The 21,668-nt window shown below is 39.5% G+C and overlaps 3 protein-coding genes across 3 annotated transcripts in view; 1 reads left to right on the top strand and 2 right to left on the bottom strand.

Moving 5' to 3' along the window:
- Window positions 1–107: 107 nt before the first annotated feature.
- parp142.2 (poly(ADP-ribose) polymerase family member 14-related sequence 2.2) lies at window positions 108–11,370 on the bottom strand. The gene is made up of 14 exons (XM_023287830.3): window positions 11,085–11,370; window positions 10,649–10,773; window positions 8,731–10,242; window positions 8,389–8,625; window positions 8,042–8,266; window positions 7,896–7,950; window positions 7,662–7,808; window positions 6,024–6,086; window positions 5,759–5,935; window positions 5,483–5,665; window positions 4,759–5,379; window positions 4,130–4,266; window positions 1,300–1,480; window positions 108–838 (listed from the first exon to the last, which is right to left on the bottom strand). Exons 1-14 carry the CDS (start codon window positions 11,254–11,256, stop codon window positions 549–551), a joined length of 4,125 nt encoding a protein of 1,374 aa, XP_023143598.2. The 5' UTR covers window positions 11,257–11,370; the 3' UTR covers window positions 108–548.
- Window positions 8,517–21,668, top strand: part of LOC111580213 (interleukin-8-like) — a 38,970-nt gene continuing 25,818 nt past the window's right edge. Inside the window, exons 1-3 of the mRNA XM_035956087.2 lie at window positions 8,517–8,654; window positions 8,787–8,870; window positions 18,771–18,905. The gene's annotated coding sequence lies outside the window, so the exon portion shown is untranslated. The remainder of the gene's footprint in view (window positions 8,655–8,786; window positions 8,871–18,770; window positions 18,906–21,668) is intronic.
- Window positions 12,217–21,663, bottom strand: LOC111580198 (protein mono-ADP-ribosyltransferase PARP14-like). Its single transcript, XM_023287831.3, has 14 exons — window positions 21,417–21,663; window positions 20,327–20,457; window positions 19,113–20,183; window positions 18,802–19,038; window positions 18,235–18,456; window positions 18,056–18,110; window positions 17,527–17,673; window positions 17,363–17,425; window positions 17,102–17,278; window positions 16,140–16,322; window positions 15,436–16,053; window positions 14,138–14,274; window positions 13,574–13,754; window positions 12,217–13,472 (listed from the first exon to the last, which is right to left on the bottom strand). Exons 1-14 carry the CDS (start codon window positions 21,439–21,441, stop codon window positions 13,186–13,188), a joined length of 3,534 nt encoding a protein of 1,177 aa, XP_023143599.2. The 5' UTR covers window positions 21,442–21,663; the 3' UTR covers window positions 12,217–13,185.

The raw sequence follows: 21,668 nt of genomic DNA, 5'->3' as shown, positions 1-21,668 counted from the left end.
ATGTTTCCTAACTGTGCATGTATGAGTCTGTAATTATACTCAGATGTCATCCTGACACTTTGACTTCATTAGAAACCCCATCTTCAACTTCACAACGGCACCATCAGTGATTTCAGAAACTTTATTAATGCGTAGATTTGCTCATGGCTTTCCAACCAAACCCCATATCATTCATCACTTATTAACAAGGAAGTGTCAAAAAAAGTCAGAGACAAAGTGCATCAGTGAAAGTCCTCATCCCTCGAGGGATCACCCAGCAGCTACTCAAGCAGCTAAAGTTAAATTTGTGCATAAAACTTCCTTGATTGAATTAATCTGGGATATAATTCTCAGATTCTTTATAAGAACACGACACAGATTGTTTTCATTGTCATACCGTTCTCATTTCAAGTTAATTTCATCCCTAAAAATCCTGCATCATACATGTAAATATCTATATATAATTTCGTTTTAAGTAAACAACTGAGAATCAAAACATTATCAGTAGATTTCCTGTATTTCTGACAGATTTGCTTGGTGCATTTTTTTCTATCATCTTCCCCTCCCTGTCACTGGAAGGTGATAAGGTAGTCTGGGTAGGCTTGGTTATCGTGGAACACAACATACATGGATGGGTATTCTATTCTATCCACCACACTGTCGTAGCGGTCATGATCCTCCTGGCTGCCTTCGACCTGTGGAGGCACCCTCATGGTGTTGTGGCCCTGAGTGTAGAAGCCAGTCAGGACTCGAGCCACGAACATTAACTGAGAACCATCATCAGCTGGCCTGGAGTATCTGGGGTCAGCTGAGTAACTGGCATTTAAGGCAAAGTAGGTTCCGCAACCATATGCAGTTGCTGAAAACAAGAAATAAGAAAGAGTTTTAGGTCTTTGCCTGACTATTTGATTCAAGTGTAGAAGTTAATGGCATGAAGTTCTTCCTCCCCTGCATCCCACTGTATCAGCTTTATACTGTTCTACGCAGAGTTCTCATCAGTATTCTGATAAAATCCCTGCTTTGTCTGTATAATTGTCCAGAAAACAAATTTTCCTATTTTGATTTATTCATATATTTTATCATTTATGAGAGAAATGTGCTTCCATGGAAGTTTTCTACTTGGAACTCTTTTCAACTGAAGGCCTGCTAATGGTGACACATTAAACACCAACGACTATAAAATAATATTCTGATGAGTTTGTCAGATTTTTAGTTCTTCTTTCCACCACTGTCTTAAGCAGAAGCTGTGTTTTTTTTTTTCAAACACAAAAATGCTCTATTTATTTCAGTAATTGTAGGAGTGCATCAAAAGATCTTTACCATTTTGTCCAGCAAACCGCCTGTTGAACCCAGTCTTCATGATAGAGTCGCAGTTGTCCTTGGTGGTCCCGTGGTACAGATGCATTTCCCTTGCTCCGCCCCGCTGTCTGTTCTTATCAGAAATATGCTTCTTCTGTGCTTCATAAGTGCGACGCAAATGTACGTTCTGCAAACGCTGGATCTGAAAGAAAGATCAAGAAAACAGCGAGTTGTCAAACTTCCCACAGATGAGTCTAACAATCTAAACCGGGGGTAGCCAACACGGTGCCCGCGGGCGCCTGGTTGCCCGCAGAGACCATGTCAGTTGCCCACAACACATGTTCTAAAAATAACACTAGTCACCATGAAATTCCTTATAAAAAAATTGGAGTTGCTGTTCTTTGAAAATCAAAAATACTTACATTAATGCAGATTTTAAATTACAATATTTGTTATAATTTTTTTTTTTTTTTAAATGTCTTCGATGTAAATGAACTTTGACAGTCTGAGTCAAAGTTCACTGCGCATGTTCAACTACACGTCACTCTGAAGCGTCCGGACGCAGACACTTTGGGATGCTAGATGTAGTTTTTACCCCCAAAACATGACAGAGAAGTGAAAGAGAAAACACTATTTTCACGATGACTGGGAGGAAGAGTTCTTTTTCACGACAGTGAAAGATAAATGTATGTGTCCTATTTGCGGGGCGACTATTGCGTCGGCAAAGCGGCACAATGTGGAGAGACGCTACGTTAGCCGCTACAAAGCTTCCATGCTAACTAGCCACCTGCTAGCGCACATAGACTGTATGCGCACTACGGACAGAGAAAGCCTGGGACTTAAAGGCAGCTTAGACATTTACTACGCGGCCTACATTACCACTGCATCATTCACCAGCAGGACATATGTATGTACAAAAGTGGCTGGATTTGATCATGTGATGACTCCTGTCGTGAAGATCATAAATGGCTCCAAAGCCAAACAACCAGGACATTGAAGGTGCTGCTGGAGGAGCTGTCAGCTGAATATGGTGACCTGTTACTACACACAGAAACCCCATGGATCAGCAGGGGACCAGTTTTGCAGCGTTTTTTGTCACTGTTGGCCGTAATCAAAGAGTTCATGCAATCCAAAGGGGAAGACATTCGCTGCTTGAGGACACTGAGTGGATTTTTGCATTTTTAACGGACATCACTGGGAAACTGAACCATCTGAACTGTGAGCTGCAAGGTAAAGGTAAGACATGATAAGCTCTGCAATGCCAGGCTTCACACTAACACACATTTACAGACAAAGAAAGAGGTAACATGTTGTCATTCAAAACACCATGCCATTACACAAAATTGTGAAAAATAATTTGTTGAAAACATGTAATGATTTGTTGTTATGATCTGTTAAAAATGTTGCAATGCTGGTGAAAAATGCTGGTGTTTAGTACTAATGTGATAGGATTCATTTCAAAATGGGAAAGAGTTGATTTTTTTCTTACATAACTGATAATTTCTACAAAAATGGGACAGAGTTCATGAATTGTTCAAAAATGTTACAAAGGTAGTGGTTTGCACAAATGAAGCATGATTTGATGACAATTAATGATTTCCTAAAAATGTTAGAATTGATAATTTGCACAGAAATGTAACTGGTGTGATTTTGAACAAAATGCTGCAAATATGCTGATTCATACAAAACTGCCAAGAAAGATATTTACAAAAGTTTCAGAGATGGGATGCCTCTGACTTTTAAATATTGGAACAGATTTCCATATATATGTGTGTGTGTGTGTGTGTGTGTGTGTGTGTGTGTGTGTGTGTGTGTGTGTGTGTGTGTGTGTGTGTGTGTGTGTGTTTCCTACTGTCATTGTTGTGGAAATCGTTAATAATTATTGTAAGGAATAATTAACATAAATGTGATCAGACTGTCTTTTTATATATTATTTTCATTATTATTATTATTGTTTAAAGATGATGGTGCAAGTTTGCTATTGAGGAAGTTTCTATCAAACAAGGTGCCCTTCATACTACTCAGTACCCTTGAAGTTGCTCTCAGGTTCAAAAAGGTTGGTGACCCCTGATCTAAACTCATCATTCATTACACTTTTAGAACAAGTCTATGCATTTATATAATATATACAGGAAGTATTATGATACGTGCCATATAATCAGAAGTTCTTGACCCAAAGACAGCTGAACTTTTCTTTCTGGGTCTCTTTTACTCTTCTGTATCCTTAAATTTTAATGACCTTCTTAATGATTTTATAAATGTTTTCTTTCTTTTTATAATTGTGTTTTCATCTGCTGTTTTAATGTCCTTGTGAAGCACTTTGAATCACCTTGTTGTTGAAATGTGCTATATAAATAAACTAACTTTAACTTTAAAAACATTTCATGTCTTATCCAAGAGGTTTCCTCAGTTCTAGCTTACTCATGGAAAGTCCCAGCAGGCTGATGGCCCATTAACAACCCAAGACTCACATGCTTCTCGGTGTGAATGGTTAAAAAACAGTCTGGAGAGGAATGTATCAAACTGTTTATGGGAGTAAACTTTTTTGGGGGGGAGGGATCTCAGGACTGTGTTATAAGTACCTGATAAGTGGCAACACACTTTACTGTCCTGAATGCATTGTGTTATCATACTGACAAGTGGGATAATAGTCTCATACAGCTCCAAGCTTAACCTCATGTGGTTACCGTCCTTTCTCTAACTCCCCTTCAACTTTCTTTCAGGTTTTATAGTGTAGCATTTTATAGTATACATATAGTAGCACAGACATGGTATAAATGGCAAATAGAAGGCACCGTTGTGCAGTTTATCTGAAGACAATTCAATGCATTCTCAATAGAAAGCCACCCACCTTCAGGACAGCTTTGGGGACAGTTCTTTTGAAGGCCTCCTTTACTGTCCGGTACTCTGTAGTGGAAGGCTCCAGTGTGACCACTTTTGTACCCTCATTAGCAGTCATGCTGTCCCAGTACAGGGGAAGAGCAAAGTCTGAGGACAGAAAAAAGCTATTAGCCATATGTCATTTGGTCAAGTAAGTCAACAAGGCCTCATATACAATAAAAATACACAGTAGGACCCTTTGTTGTAGCTTTGTTTGATGATTTACTGCAAATATTCTATGCAGTAGCTTTATTGTTGGTATTTAATGAGAATAAATTAAATCAAAATCCACTTATTTGCTGATAGAATCCAACCAATATGATCATGGTCAAGTGCTATGGGAAAATATAATCAAAACATCTGCATCTCCATGACAAATGAGGACACAATCTGCTGCTACTGAATGAACCATGAGGTGAACGGTTTACTGTCATCTCTGCTAATGACTTTTACCCTCATCTTTACCACAGAATGTTTCTTTGTGTGATTATTGCATTCAAAATCATCACATACATTCATTCATTTTTATTCTCAAGCAACAATACTGTCCTCAAACCTCTTTGACTCGTGTTGTCACATCACTGTGAACCATCTTCTCACCTTCCACATTCTCCAGTCTTTTCAGCTTCCTCTTCAGTCCAACTATTGACGTTGAGGCCTCCATTTTCTGTAGATCCACCTTCCACGTAATTCCCTGTGCGTCCACTATTCCTGTCAGTACATCCTTATTTTCCAGGTGGTGATTGGCCGTTTTGGGGAGTCTTTCCCAGTTGCCATTATGTCCCTGCATGCACCAAGTGACACGGCTGTACAAATCCTCCTCCTCCCTGACTCTCACCTCTTTCCTGAGGTTGCTGTGCACAGCCTCATTAACAATCTGCCTTGCCTGGTTGACCCCATCTTTCAGCCCGCTCACTGTTAAACTGCCAGATGCATCCTTTTTCACGTACAGACCCTCAGTCTCTACCATGTGCATCAGATACTGCATGTCGTCATGGGTGAGGTTAGTCAGCTCCTCCCTTCTGATTGTATGAATGGAGCACTGCGCCTGGTAAAGGTTCTTCAGCTTTTCCATGGCATCATCAACATCTTTTCTGCTAAGACCCAGGAACAGGAAGACAGACTGCTGACTTGCAGAGCTGGTATGGAGCATGTTCAGGTCTGCTGTCACAGGGGGTGGTGGCTGTTGTTGCTGTACTTGAGGCAACTGAGGCAATAGTGCTGGAAGGCAGGTGAAATTAAACAGTGAAAACTCACAAAAAAATGAGCTTTTAATCCGAAATAGCCATAAAAGAACAAGGCCACTTGTGAAAATTCTTGTCACCTTTTTGCATAACAACAGCAGAGAACGTTTGCATTACTTCCTCTTTAAACGCCAAGTAGACATTGATCTTAATCAGGATGAGGCGGATGTTGGTAAGGCTTTGAATAGAACCAGAGGACATCTCAACCTTGATCCCTCGGAGGATGGCATCCGCCACAACTCCAGGGTCCAACTTTCCAGCCCCTGTACAGTTTCATTTCATTACCATTAATATCATTAAAATCGCATTCAGGCGTGTGAGTTTCACCTACACAGAAGGTCTTACCATATACTTACCAGCACAGATGGCAGGAATTGCAACAGACTTGTATCCACATGTTTCACAATAGTAAATGATGCTCCCGACAAGTTCTTCAATAAGTCCTGCATCCTGTTGTCCGCACACATGGAAAATATCTTTGCAGGGAAACTGTCCAGGCCCAGAAACAAAAACTTCTCCTCGGCTCACATTTGCTACTCACAGAAAGATGCAGGACATGAGTAAGAAGCTAAGTGTGTGTGTGTGTGGGTTGACAATGTACAGATAGTCCTGTTTTCTCACCTGCCCTCAGCTTAGCCTCCACCACTGGTCCAGCTACGGTTAAAATGTCTTTACAGACGCCATCTGTGGAATAAAGATATGCAAGACTGAGAGTTTTGTGAGGCTGATGTGAATGGAAAAAAACACAAATGCAAACCATGAGCATCTGAACCAGATTTTGTACTTGAGATTTTTATATATTTGAATCTCCTGTTGACACTACTTGTGTTGTTGCAGCAAATTGCAGAATAGTTGTTGACATCTTATAATAGATACCAGCAAGACTCTACATGCTGTAGTTTCAGTTAAAGCTCTGTTTTGTAATTAATGCCTCATCCACCCACTAGGTGTCCTCAGCCTGTCTTCCTGCTTCCACACACATGACTCACCTGACATGTTCCCATTTCCTTATCAGTCCCTGAGTCATTTATAGATGTATGCCATTGAGTCTTTATTCTCTGCCGGACTCACTTGTGCTTTTTTGGCTGCTGTTTGCTCCTCTGACTCCTGCATAGCTTCTATTTTGCATTCTATAATAAATCATCTAAATATATTCTGCTCTGGATTGAACAATTTGTAAAATGGAATTGTGATTTTTATGAAAGACATTATATTTGCAATATACTTTTTTTAAAAGTCAATCTGTTGTTCTCTGTTTACCTTCACAATGTAACCAAATAAAAAACTAAACAACGTATTCACACAAATGAGCAACTTGAAAAAGAATGACTACACAACAACTGGAAGATAAAACTAGTAAAACATTAAAGCAATTGAGTGTAATTAGAGTATTTCATATCTGGAAGCAAATGAATCAGCTAAAGCAAGAACAGCTTGAGGTAAGATCAAATGAAATATAAACGTTATATTGCCCTAAGCAAGAAAATTAGGTTGAGTTTTATATAGTTCTGCTTGATATTCCAAGTTACAGGCACTCGGTCAGTAAACACACATGGGATAGCATCAAAAGCACGACTCACACAAGGCAGATGGCATGAATTTGCAAAACTACTGACAATTTAAGGTGTGCTACAAAATGTATGAGGCATGGCTATTAAATAACAAGACTGAGCTTGTGAACCACAGTGTGTGCCTGAACCATGAAGCATACACTGATCAATGCGCATCAACAACTCCTGGAAGTCTGAAATAAATACAACTGGAAGACAAGATTAGTCTTTTCATTTAAAAGCCACACTTCTTATGTCATAAATTCAAACATTTGCAATGTGTTAACTCCTGTTTCAGACTTCAAACTGTTTCAAACTGCGATTTTGGTTGGAATAATTATTCTATCCTACTGTAAGGCACTATTTATTCTTAGTATGGCTTGTCAGCATGTCAACACTTAGTCATATCAGTACATATAAGGTGATGAAAATAGCTTTGCAAGTATTAAGGGGTGCTGAAATTCATCTGATGAAGGAAATAGTAGAAAAATTAAGGGGCTGGCAAACTGGGCATGGCAATATGTGTTCATTTTGTGCTGTAATTAGGATTCACTGTTAATATCTGTGCTTAATTTCATGGAAATCCATCTTATATTTGTTTACAAAATTTTACTGTAAACCCAAATCAGGACCATATCGAATGACTAACTTTCCAGCTCCAACATGGTCTTCCTTCCAACCATTGTTTGCCCCCTCAGCGCTTCCTTACCCCGGTCAAAAGTTTTGAAGTCGGTCGTGTTCACCACAACATCTGTAGTCTCATTAGTGATGTCGCCAAACACCACCTGTAGCTTAACTCCGCCCATCAGTGTCATGGTGATGTCATCGAGGTCACTGGTGAGGGACCTGAAGATCGCTGAGAGGAAGAGCGCCACAATGAAATTCAGTTTTGTGTAACATTCAGTCAGTTAATGAAAGTAGTCTGAGTGTCTCTGTGGTTTACCTCGGCCTCCCTGATTCATACTTGAGCTGAGACGTTTGAAGACCTCATGGTAGCACTGTAAAGAAAAATAGAAAAATTCCAGCATTACACAGGAAAGAATGCATGCATGTATTTACTAACCAGTCATGGCAAGTCTTGGTAGTCACCTCCTCTGAGTCAGGATAGCCGGGTTTAATGACAACGTGGATGTTGGAGAGAGACCCAGAGGATGCAGATAGTCCAAACTGCCGAATGTTCTCGGTCAGCACCTGAACAGCTTCTCTCAATGGGAATTTTAACACAATTCCAGGTCCGATGACTGGGAAGGCCATAGAACTAAAGCACTTCTGAACACAGATGTCCAAACACTTCTTCAGGCCATTATTGAGAGCCTACAAAACAGAAGTTACACATTTTCTTATATTATTTTATAAACTACATCTTGCTTTGTACAATTCCTTTGAAGTTATTGTGTAAAGTAAACGAACACGTGTTTTTTCTTATCTAACTTTACCTGCAGGCTCGTTCCACGGACTCCATCCCAAGGCAAACATTCGGCGAAGAAGATCTTGGAGCAGCCGAGAGACGGAGGCCCGTCAACCTGCAGAACGTCACCGGGGGCGACGGCACAGTTTGCTGCTGCCGAGTCAAACTTTGCCTTGAGTGTGCTCCCAGCTTTATTCAACAGAGATGAACCCATTTTTGTAGAGTTCAGCTGCTTGCCAATCATGGGCACCACCAACACATTCACCTGTGGACATAATGGGAAAAAATATGAAGGTGAGTTTTGCTTGTTTTATGATTACATTTGGCTTTATGGATTGTGAATAGTTGAGCAGAATAGAGATGTTCAAACCTGCTCATCTTCTAAGTTTCCAATTGTGACCTTTAAGTTTGTTTTGTTGACCACAGGTGTGCCAGCAGTATTGGAGAGGCTTGTGGAAGGCGTGATGCTGCTTGGGCTGCCGATGCTTCCCTGTCTGGTTTGCACATTTGGTGAGTGAACACCTTGCTGTTCCCTGATGACGACCTGACAGGAGGTTTCTACTAGTTCCTTGCTCACTTTACCACCTGTTTGGAAATATCGCTGAGCCCCCGGTCCATCTAGAACTAAAGTATTGGATGTCAGAGTGGCTAGTGCAGCCATTAGAGCCTGCTTGGCCTCCTGAACATGACAACGGGGACCAGACAAGAGCACACAAGGATTTGGAAAATGTGAGGCTTTTAAGGTCACTTTTGTCTGCTTCATGCTAATCAAGGCTAAGATTTTATCAAAACAGTCAACCAGCTCAGGATTTGACAGGTTCAGCACTTCCTGAGTCACTACCTGATTCATATGGTAGTCACAAAGAACCTCTTTGAGCGCGTTCACAATGTCACTGTAGCCCACCAGTTGTACTTTAGTGGTTCCACTGGGTCCTGGAATGAAGCTGACATCCACTTTGAGCTCGCTGAGGTTTGCATCATTCTTAGCTTTGATCAGGATTTCTTTGAGTCTGTCCAGATCTGGAGCTACAGCTGCAGCACCCTGCAGCTCTACAGTGGCCACATTCACATCTCTTAACACAGCTGCTGCAGCCTCTTCCAGGGCATCACAGGACAAACTGGACAGAACCAGATCGGACCCCACGTCTAGGGAAACAGGGTTTCTGAGGCTCTGCTGGAAGCGGGTCTGGTACTTGGAGATGGCACCGCTGGATGTTAGGAATGTCATTAAAGCTGTAGAGACCTGAACTCTCTTTTCTTTTATCTTCTTGATCAGTTCATCAAGTTTTGCAGCTGCTGACTGCACCTCCTTGTCAAGGCCTTCCAAAGTGATCATCCCACTTTGTCTGAAGATTGTCACCTCTGGAAAATGTGCACGCATTTCACGACTGAACTCTTCTTCTACCAGTTTGAACTGCTTCTCCACAACTGGCAGGTTCTTCTGGATCGGCAGGCTTTTTTCCAGAGCTGCGATCTTCTCCTTCACAACATCAACTTCTCCCACAACCACGGCGTAACCACTCTCCTTGTACACTTTTACATCATCAGTCGCAAAGAAGGGATCATGCAGCAGCATTTTGACTTGTTTTGGATCCAACACATGATAGCAGAGGTAGCTTTCAATGAGACCCATAAAGACCTGATCAACTTGCAGCTCCCATTTCTCTGCAGCACCACCAAAAGCCCCTCCAGGTCCCTTCTCAATATCCCCCATCACCACTGCCTCCTCCTCATCGAAATCTAGCTTCACCGTGCAGCCGATTGAAGAGAGTTGTTTGGTTAGTAGTTTGGATGCTTTAGGGTTGTCTCTCAGGTAAAACAGGAGGAAAATGTCTATGTTGAAAATCTTCTCAAGACCTTTCGTGCTCACTTTTGTACTTGTCTAAAGAAGAAAAACATCAAGTATGTTAATGAGTTCATGCTGCTGTAAAACTTATAAAAATACACATTTAATTATCTATAAACTGTGAAAGATATAATGAAGGAGACCCACTATACATGTAACATATGTAACATTTTGATTATTAGATGTTCTTCATATTTGTCCATGTTGCACATTTTACAATAATTGGTTTTCTGGGTTTTTTTTTTTAGAGAAATATCATCACAACAGCCTGCATATTGAATGTGTGTGTGTATATCAGCTGTTTTGCTGTGTGACATTAGTTAAATAATTTTGCTGGAAGCTTTCAGGAATCCCTTAAAACTGGCTTGGCAGCATCAGTCCACTGTGACGTAGGTGTTTACTGGAACCAATCAAGTCTCTGATAAAAGGAAATAAAATTCACCTGAGACTGGCTGGTCGAAGGCTGATCAGGGGCCTGTGGTGAACTGGTCCGGCTTACTGTCAGATGTTGCTCTCCGTCAGGAAGAGATACGACATGAAACTTTCTCTGCAAAACCCTTTCCTGATCTGTAAAAACAACAAATTCAAAAGTCACAAAAAGTCGACACATACGCTACCAGTCAAAGTCTGGGCACACCTTCTCATTTAATGGTTGTTATTTATTTTATACATTGTAGATCAATAATGAACACATCAAAACTATAAAAGAATACATATGGAATTATGTTGAAAAAGTGTTAATCCTCAGTATTAATCTACAATGTAGAAAATAATACAAATAAATAAAAAGCATTGAATGAGAAGACGTGTCCAATCTTTTGACTGGTGGTGTAAACAACTGCAAAATCTCTTCTCCAAAAATGAACCTTATTGCCTACCTTCTTTTTCCTTGAAACTGATTTTGTAGATGTTACTTCTGACATTTTCAATATTTCCACATTCACCTCCCCCAGACTCTCTTCTCTTCTGGAAATATCTCCTGATCTTCTCCTTCTCTCTGTCTGTCAGATCTTTGGCCTCAAAATACAATGAATGCTGGAATTCATCCATTTTAACTACAATCCTAAAGTAAAAAGACAACTTTCCATGAGCACGTCTTTCTGCCCCACTATCCTGACTAAACTGCCTGCTGCAAGTTGTTTACCTTAGTTTCACTTTCTCTTCCTGTAAATGCCCCACCTTAATTTCCTTATTTAGATATTGAAAAATAGACACACATAAACGCTCTATGTTTAGCTTTAAGAGGCATTTCTCTGTCTGTCTCGCTCTATTTCATGTGTTGTGGTTTCAAACCACTGAAAAATCCTGAGAAATCCACAATAAAAGTAATGCTGTCACACTGGAATATCAGGTGTAAATCTGCTCACCTGTAGTGTTTTCACACCAAACCACCACTAGATGTCCTACTAAGACTAAAAACTGTGCACAAGAACATTGTTTGTCCAGTAAAATTTGCATACTGAATCTCATTCCTTGCTTTACATGATATTTACATTGTTTGTGTTGGAGTGTTCTGGTTCAGATCAGAGCCTGTGATCATCCTAAAGTAGCCTACAACAAGACAAAATCAGGAATGACTTAAGACCAAATGATTATTATGCAATCACTGATGTCCAGTATTATTCGTCTCTATTACACTTTATTAAACATGTGCAACTTTAGGATTTATGGCAAAAGTACAGTCATTTCTGAAATTATAACAATTACATACCATTTTTAGAAGAGGTTAATAACATTTTGTGGCATTTCAAACAATATTTTGAAGTGTCTAAAAGGTATACTTTTATTCTCTGTATTTCCATTGTGTTTAACATGCTTTTATTTTGTAATTGATTACTTGAGTTCCAATTTAATCTTATTTATTATCACCACAACTGCTATGCACTTGTGCTGTATGTCCTGTTTTGGTTCTGAAAGTGCAAAATAAATTAAAGACATTTAAAATGTATAGGACACATCTGATTTTTGTTCAAGACAAAAAAAAAAAAGAATTCAAGGCCACAAACAACACCATTTTCAGATCTTTTTACTTTGAGAATTTGAGGGAAATGTGAGTGATGCATCCATTTTTCTTACAGAACATTTTCAACAGAACAGAAATCACATGCAGTTATCCCCTTCTGCAGTCAAAATGGCAGCATTTTTACATCATCAGTGCTTTGTTTTTATCATTAAAAGGAAGAAAACGTCCTCTGGTGGATGTAAATCTCCATCTGTGTCCATCTGTGTAGACAAACAACTAACTAACGTCAGTTGGAAGCACAGATACACATAGCCATGAATATGATTGGCTTGTTATTGTGAGCAGTTTATAAAAGTGTGTGCACAAGCTGACACAAATAACATTATCATCCTGCTGGAGCCAATTTCCTGGTTCACTGGTGAGAAAAACAAGTTTCTACTGCAGCTGTAGACAAAGTTCAAGAGTAATGAGTTGATAACTGGTTATCATCCCACCATCTTGATTTTATGAACAACACTGTCAAAAACTTCACACAGTAACTCTTGATCATAAACTCCAACACTGAACTTGTAAATTTCTCACTTGCTCTTTCTACATATATCTCTTTCTCTGTATTTCTGTTTCGTCACTGATTTTCTCATGACTTTCCAAACTACCTCAGCTTCAGCTGTTAACAGACCTTACACCACATTTATGTAAAACTTAAAGGTCTATCTTTAAAGTCAAACAGAAATCATATCATGTCATTATTTTTATAGTCAAAAATAATATATATGCTGGAAAGTGAAGAACAAATATCAGAAATTGTCTTTTTTCCAGGTGTGTGCTGTATCTCTTGAGACTATGGACTGTTGAAAATGGCAATAAAAAGCAGAGGACAGAGTAAACGCAACTCAATTCAAGCGACAAACACATAAAACTACAATATTACCTGATTGGAAGTACCTTTATCACTTGACTAGCACTTCCTTCTGTTGTTTAAATTGTGCACATGAATCCTGAACAGGGATTTAGGGCTAACAGAAGGTGATGAGGTAGTCTGGGTAGGCTTGGTTATCGTGGAACACAACATACATGGAGGGGTTATCTATTCTGTCCACCACGCTGTCGTAATAGTCATGGGACTGGTAGCTGTCACGACGTGGAGGCACCCTCATGCTGCTGTTGCCCTGAGTGTAGAAGCCAGTCAGGACTCGGGCCACGAACACGGCCTGAGATCCATCATCTGCTATTTGTGAGTAGGTGCTGCGGGCTGAGTAGCTGGCTTTTACAGCAAAGTAGGTTCCCTGACCAAATGAAGTTGCTGAACAATGGGAAAAGTACAAATAAAATATACATTACAAATATATCCCACCTTTTAAAGTGCTGCAGGTTCATTTTGTAAATAAATGAATGAAGGATTACCATTTTTCCCAGAAAAACCCCTGTCGAACCCATTTTTTTTGATGGATTCACAGGTGTCCTGACTCGTTCCGTGGTACAGAAGCTTTTCACCTGCTCCAACATCCTGTCCGTTCTTTTCAGAAATGTGGTTTTTCCGCGCGTCATAGGCACGACGCAGGTAAACATTCTGCAAACGTTCAATCTAGGAAGAAAAAATAAAATGGTTGAGCTGTTGAAAAGTTACCTGGAGGACACAAATCTAACAGATTTTCATCTACTACAGCTGTCCCTTTTTCAAAACAGCAAGTTTAAACTAAAAGTGCCAATGAAACTGATTTGCATGCAATCAATATTCTTCATCTTTATTCATTAGCTTAGTTTGCTAATAGGCCAAAAATACATGCAACAGGTCTTAAAGACTGTAAACTTCTAGTTCAAACAAATCATTACAGTTAAAATATTTAATTATGTTCCATATTTGAATACATTACAGTCCTAGCATACAAGATTTTAAAAAATATAATTAAAAACTGCTATGTTGAAATCTACACATAATCAAATGTTTTTCTGTTGAAACCCACCCACCTTTATTACAGTCTTGTGGACAGTTTGTGTGAATTTCTGCTCCACTGTGCGGTACTCTACAGAGGAAGGCTGCAGTGCAACCACTTTAAGACTTTCACCAACAGCCATAGTGTCCCAGTAAAGGGGGAAAGTGAAATCTGAAAAAAGATTAGACTAGTTAATGAGAAAATGGAAGGAAAATGTCAGTGACCGACACAACATGAACTGGTATCTCAGCACATAACTGCAGTGTACTGACTACTATTCTGTTTTAAGCGACTTGCTATTCATTACATAGTGTATGAACTTTCCTAGAAACACATCATGTAACATTAAAAGATATACATACAGATAATTGTAAAAAAAAAAAAATCTATTTTTTTCAACTAAATAATTTAAAAATGCAAATATAATTTTTGAAACTCCAATAAGCTCCAATAATAAAAGCCTACACTGTAAAAAATAAAATAAAATAAATAATGAAAATGCCAGAAAAAAATTGCATATAAAAATGGTGGAACACTTTAACATTTGAAACTATAAAAAAAAGAGAACTGAATAAATAAAGAATAAATTAAAATTATGAAAATAACAGAAAATACCTGTAAGATAATATTTTTTAAGCACAATGGGAAAAAAAAGTGTGATTTTATGGTCACAAATTGTTTAAAAAAAAAAAAGTATTATTTGTTAAAATGCAGATTTTTATGTGACCTATATGTACAGTTTTATATATATGTGCATCTATATATCTCAGGGTTTCCTCTACATTCATTCCCAGCTGCCGCTCCTTCAAATTTCTTTTTTTTAAAAAAATCGTCGCAAATACACCACTGCCGCATGTCTCCACCTTCACAGCAAAATACTAGAGGACACACTGTATCTATACGTATGAATTGTTTTAAAAAATGTATTCTTTATTTACTTTTACTAGATATGATCTGTAATTTAACAAAACGGAAAATTTGTAAAATAACATACATTTTTTTTTTACTTTTTTCAGTTCTTGATTCACATTATTTTTCTCGCAAATAATAGTTAAAAGCTATTTAAAAACTTATTTGCATTTGTTACTTCTAATGGGACAATTACTGAGAGCGACTGGATGTGGTTCTTTCCCTACTGGAAAAAATATAATCCCTGGCTGACATTGGAGACTGATAAACAGTCAGGAGGCTGAGATCAGAACCTAACTTCTGACGTGCTGACGTAATTTTATCAGTACTGTCTGTGCCGTGACAATAACATCTGCTCTGTAAAAGTGTTACCATTGAATCAAAGGTTATAATGCTGCTGCCTGACAACAACAACCTTCTCACCTGGTAGATGCTCATGCCGTTTCAGATTGGTTGTCCCTCCAGTTACTTGTCTTTTGGCCTCCATCTTCCGTAGATCTACACTCCACAGGATTCCCTGTGTGTCCACTATACCTTTTGTGACATTATTACGTTCCAGGTTGAGATTGGCTGTTTTGGGGAGTCTTTCCCAGCTGCCATGAAGTCCCAGGATGCACCAAGTCACACGGGAGTACAAATCATCCTCCTCTCTGACTCTCATTTCTCTCCTAAGCGGAGTGGTGGTGTGAAGCATCTGCATCACCTGGTTGATGCCGTCTTTTAACCCGCTCACCATCAAACCGCCCCGACCGGGCTGGTCCTCCTTCACATACAGACCCTCCGTCTCCACCAGCTGCTTCAGATCTTTCAGGTCGTCCTGGGTGAGGTCTTCAAGGTTGTCCTTTGTGAAGATTTTAGTGGAGCAGTGAGCCTGATACAGATTCTTCAGCTCCACCATGGCATCATTAACATCCTTTCTGCAGCGACCCACAAACAGGAAGATGGACTGCTGACTAGAACTGCTATGGAGGATGCTTAGGTCTGGGTTTACAGATACTGGAGACTGTTGTTGTGGCAGACGCAACAACTGAGAACCTGACACTACAAAGTGAAATAATGACAAACAGTCAAGCAACAAGTTTCTGAAGAAGGACCTTGATGTCAAGATTCAACAAAAGCCTTTCTACCTGTGTTGATGACAGCAGGTGGAAACATCTGCATCATTTGCTTTTTAAATGTCGAGAAAACTTTGATCTTTATCAGTACAAGGCGGATGCTAGTCAGACAAAGGAGAGATAAGGATGAAGTCGCAGTCTTGATTCCTCGGAGGATGGCATGTGCAGCAACACCAGGATCCAGCCCATCAGCTCCTGGACAAAATTAAAATGAAGTTTTGACAACATTGGCTCAAATTCGCACCTTCTCCTCATTCATTTTGCTGTTACATTGTACACATTATGTGGCCAGATCCTCTAAGTTCAGCCATCCTTACACACTGTAAGACACTTTGCGTGTACTAAAGCATAAACTAAAGCATTTTTTTTAAATCAGAGAGCCTTTCCTGATCTAATTTGAATTTCATCTGAACTGTCTTTTATTTCTTTCAATGATACCTTTACCTTTTCCAGTACTGTTTTCATGCAACATGTTGTGCTTTTTGTCTGTCTTGTAAATTCTGATGACTTTATGACTTGTGTGTTTTATTTTGCCGTCTTGTGATGCGCTTTGAAACTTAAATTTTAAAAAGTAATGACAAAAAGAGTTTTATTATCATTATTACCGAAGCTTTCCTCTTTGAGCACATCATCCACCTTCTGAGTTTCACACCCTAGGCTCAGAGCCAAGACGACCAACAGTCCAGCTTTAAAGGTGCAGTACACAATTGTAATCCAATAGAATTTGTGTCAAATTCAGTGACTATCTCTACACTGTTTTTTGTACACAGAACTAGCTCTGTATTTGAGAAATGATTAAAGTAACTTGAACAAATCCATACAACGCTATCAGTGTGTTCCCGTGTGGTTGGATGGAGGCAGAGTAAGAGCAAATTTCCTGAATTTCCTTGTTCTCGAACCTTATTTATTGGTTTCATCCAGTGACTGACATTTAAAATGTTGTAAAGTGTTGTTGCTAGAATGTTGATATTTACCAGCTGAGATGGCAGGGATGGCCACAGACCTGTATCCAGAGGATTCACAGTGTTGAATGATGCGACACACCAGTTGTTCAATGGCGCCTGCATCTTTTGCTTCACTTACATGTAAAATAGCTTTACATGGGAATGATCCAGGTGGGGTTCTGAAAACATCTCCCTGGTTCACTTTCGCTACACACAAAACAAGATAAAGCTATAAGAAGCTGTTTTGTAGGTGTGTTGTTTGGGAATGTGTAGCTCTTCCTCTTGTCGTACCTGTTTTCAGCAGAGCCTCCACATTTGGTCCAGCCACTGACAAGATGTTTCTGCAGGTGCCATCTGTAGGAAGCAGATCATTGCTAAATAGATGATCCTCCTGCAAACATTCAACACACACTACAAAATTCCTTCCATCTACAGCTACAGCGTCTTTCCCCTACCAGTGTGAAAGTTAATGAAGTCGGTCGTGTTCACCACAGCATCAGTAGTCTCATTGATGATGTCACCAAACACCACCTGTAGTTTAACTCCACCCCCCATGGTCGCGATGATGTCATCGAGATCACTAGTGAGAGATCTGAAGATTTCTGAGAGGAGAAACGGTCAAATATTGGTACTACATTGTTGTAATGGAATGCGTCTATTTGAGTGCTATAATTTTCAGGTACTCTGCTTTGTCCTCTTTGAAATCATTTGCATCTGATTGCCATCCTGGTATGAGATTTGGGGAAATCAGGACTCAAGCAAACTTGGACTGCTGCTTAGATGTGCTTTTATGTTTGTTTTTTTGCTTTGTACACATCTGTATTTTTACTTAAACTTTAACTAAATGTGAGCTAAACTTGCATATAAAGACTTCTATATAGGTAAAGGATAGGCTTACTTTTTCTTCTAGGAATCTAATAGATATTGTTTTGTGCTGTGTGTTTAGCTTAATTAAGTTAAATGATTGTCTGCCGTCTGGGATACCTTGGCCTCCCTGTTTAATTTTCAACTTGAGGTGTTGGTAGACGTCATGGTAGCACTGTAAATACAAATATCTGCAGTGAACACCATCATCAGCATCATAAATGCATCCTACAAATAAATAGTTCCAGCTGTCACACATGTTGTTAGTCAGCTAATAGAAGAAAAAATGTTGGCGTCACCTCCTCTGAGTAATGATCGGGTTTAATGACAATGTTGATGTTGGAGAGAGACCCCGAGGAAGAGGAAGATGCAAACTGGAAAATTTTCTCAGACAGGATTTGAAAAGCTTTTCTCCAGGGGTATTGTAAGGCCACACCAGGTCCGATGACTGGCAGGGCCACAGAGCTACAGCCATGTTGTACACAGAGATCCAAACACCTCTTCAGCCCATTACTAAGAGCCTGTAAAGCAAAAAGCAGACAATTTTAGACTGTTGCACCACTCTCCGGCATATTTTTACGATTGCACCCTGGATGCAGAAATATTTGTACAGCTCAGTCTTAGGGATTGGAATAGGGCACTCCATGATCCATTTTTGCTGTACAGAAACTAACAAGTTGAACGTGGAGGTAGTTGTTAAGCTTGCAAGACATGCTAAATAGTTAGCCTAGCTTGAGTTAACCTACTTAGGTGGCAGTGTGCCTTGTGTCAGTAAAATGAACCTCAAATTTGATCACATCTTTCAGCCTGACCTTTGCTTTTTTCTCTCCAACAGATTTACGAATCCACCAAGCCTTTAACTTCACCTGCTCGCTCTGCCCGTTGACTCCATCCCATCGCAGACATTCAACAAAGAAGATCTTGGAGCAGCCGAGAGACGGAGGCCCGTCAACCTCCAGAACATCTCCAGGTACAATGGTTCCCTTTGCTGCCATCAGGTCAAAGCTTCTCCTGATTGCATTTCCTGCTTTACTCAGTAGACATTTTCCAATTTTAGTGGAACTTAGCTGCATACCGAGCATGGGGACCACCAACACATTCACCTGAGAAAGTTATACATGTATTAAAATTTTGTGCGCCAAGTACATTGGAATAGATCAGAACAGAGATGACTAACCTGTTCGTCCACTAAACTGCCTAGCTTAATCTCCAGGCTTGGTTTGTTGACTGCCATGCTTGAAGGAGTTTTGCACCATCGTGGGCTAATAGAAAATCTGGGTGTGATAGTGCGGATGCTTGGTGGTTTGTTTTTTTGGTATCCCCCTTTCCGTTCTCTGATAAGGACCTTAAAGGAGCTTTCTACCAGCTCCTTGCTCACTTTGCCATCTGCTCGGAAGTACCGCAAAGCCCCTGGTCCGTCTAGAGCCAAAGCATCGGATATCAGACTGGCTAGAGCAGACGTTAGGGCCTGTTTGGTCTCCTGAACATGACAACGGGGACCACACAAGAGCACACCAGGATTCAGAGAATGGAAGAATTTGAACGTTACTTTCGTCTGCTTCACGTCAATCCACTCTAAGATGTCATTAAAACAGTCAACCAGGTCAGGATTTGGCAGGTCCAGCACTTCCTCTATCACAGCCTGATTAATCTGGTAGTCATGAAGAATTTCTCTGAGCTTTTTCACATCTTCACTGTAGCCCACCAGTCGTACTTTGGTCACTGTAGGTCTTCCGTGTTCTGGGATGAAGCTGACGTCCACTCTGAGCTTCCCACAGTTTATCTGGTTTTTGGCTTTGATCAGGACTTCTTTCACTCTGTCTAGATCTGGAGATACAGCTGCAGCCGCCTGCAGCTTCACAATCTCCATGCTCAAATCTTTCAGCAGTGTTTGGAAAGCATCATCCAAGGCATGAGAGGACAAACTGAATAGAACCAGGTCCGATCCCACCTCAAGAAAAACTGGATTTTTGAAGCTCTGGAATTGAATCTGGTACTTGGAGATAGCATCACTGGTTTTAATGAAGGTTATTAAATCAATGGGAAGTTTAACTCTCTTTTCTAACACTTTTTTAGTGAGTTCATAGAGTCTCGCAGCTCCTGACTGCACCTCATTGTCGGGGCCCTTCAGGATAATTGTATTTCCTTTGCCTCTGAATATTTTAACTGCTGTGCAATGAGTAGACATTACTTGAATATACTCTTCTTCCACCAGTTTGAACTGCTCCTCCCCAACAGGGCATTCCTTCTAGAAATTTGTTGTAAAGATCAGGAGAAAAATTTAAAGTCATTTTCGGTCTTTTCAATCTAATCAGTCTGCTATATAAGAAAATCCTTAATATTTTCAGTGCTGATTTTATGTAAGCATCCCATGTTTTACTCTAAACTCACCTGTGATTGACTGGTGTATGGTTGATATATGGGTTTAAGATTGCAAAGCGAACTGGTCCGACTCATAGTCAGATCACGATCCCAAGAAACAGAGAGTGGGTGAAGTTTCCTCAGCAAGGCCTTTCTGTTTTCTGCAAAGAATAAAAGTCTAAACAAACTTGCATTTAAACTGAAAATGACAAAGCATTTTATGACCTAAACTACTGGCTTTACAGCAATGAATGATTTTACCTCAATGAAGTTAACAGAGTTGTTTGTTGATAATGTGAAATATTTAAATAATTATAGCTCAACTTTACATGAAAATCAAGATTTCACTTACTGTGTAAAATATGGCTACATTTACTGGATGGATCAGAAGTTTAACACACACATTCAAGCTCTCCAGATAAATCCTACTGTCCTCACCTTTACTCTATAGCACCACCAGCAGACAGTGAAGAAGTATTAAGATCCTTTATAAAAACAGAAGTAGCAATACAATAATGTAAAAAATTCTCTATTACACCAAAAGTCCTACTAAAGAAGAAGTTTAAAGTATTAGCAGTAGAATGTAGTTAAAGTACTAAAGTAAAAGTACCGGTTTGGTGCCTCTGACTGATTTATTATTATACATGAGCAGTGTCTTATTGTTGTAGCTGCTGCAGGTGGAGCTGCTACTTTATATACTGTTTCATTTACAAGGACTGCAGATAAATGAGTGAAGAAAAAAGAAAAAGCAAAGTTCTGATCCATAAATCAGTTGTCTGTTTTTCTCTAATCTTAGATTTTAGGTGAGATATTGGATCATTTGAGCATCTGTTGAAAAGAAACCTTGTGACAAATTTCCTTTTTCAGCATGTAAGAATTTTCCCTCTATTGTCATCAACCTCAGCTATGTGTTTTGTTTAGTTCTTATTGTCACGTGTTGGTTTGTTTCCTTTAGATAATTCTTAACTAAGGTGTTAATGTGGTAACCAATATTACACAACAACACCAGAAGTTAGGCAAAAGCACGACTGTCCCAAAGTACAGCCTAATAGAGCAGCAAACATGGCTGTGGAGTCTTGTTTATACATAGAAAAAACTTTAACCTAGTGGGATTACTTACCTTCTGTGAAAACGTCTTTATACATGTTGCCTCCAATTCGACAGTCAGAGTGTCTGAAAGTGTCTCGTGATTCTCCCTTTCTCTCCGTCTGTTGGCTGATTTGCTTCAAAGATCAGTGGATGTTGGATGTTCATTGACCTCACCTCTAATTGTAAACTAAAAGAATGTTTAATAAGTATGCTATTTCTTTATAGGGCACAAACCTGCGTTGACTGTGTTTCATTTTAGTTTCATTTTCATTTATGTGCTCTA

Source organism: Amphiprion ocellaris, chromosome 23 (assembly GCF_022539595.1).
Source record: "Amphiprion ocellaris isolate individual 3 ecotype Okinawa chromosome 23, ASM2253959v1, whole genome shotgun sequence".
Lineage (NCBI taxonomy): Eukaryota > Metazoa > Chordata > Actinopteri > Pomacentridae > Amphiprion > Amphiprion ocellaris.
This window is presented reverse-complemented; position numbering and strand designations above follow the sequence as displayed.

Coding starts and splice junctions, on each gene's coding strand:
- LOC111580198 (XM_023287831.3), bottom strand. CDS start 21,441: ATGTATAAAGACGTTTTCACAGAAG. Junction 20,184..20,326: donor CATACACCAGTCAATCACAG/GTGAGTTTAGAG, acceptor ACAAATTTCTAG/AAGGAATGCCCTGTTGGGGA. Junction 14,275..15,435: donor ACGGCATGAGCATCTACCAG/GTGAGAAGGTTG, acceptor ATCTTTTTTCAG/ATTTCACTTTCCCCCTTTAC.
- parp142.2 (XM_023287830.3), bottom strand. CDS start 11,256: ATGGATGAATTCCAGCATTCATTGTATTTTGAGGCCAAAGATCTGACA. Junction 10,243..10,648: donor CTTCGACCAGCCAGTCTCAG/GTGAATTTTATT, acceptor TTTCTTCTTTAG/ACAAGTACAAAAGTGAGCAC. Junction 7,951..8,041: donor GCTATCCTGACTCAGAGGAG/GTGACTACCAAG, acceptor TTTTCTTTACAG/TGCTACCATGAGGTCTTCAA.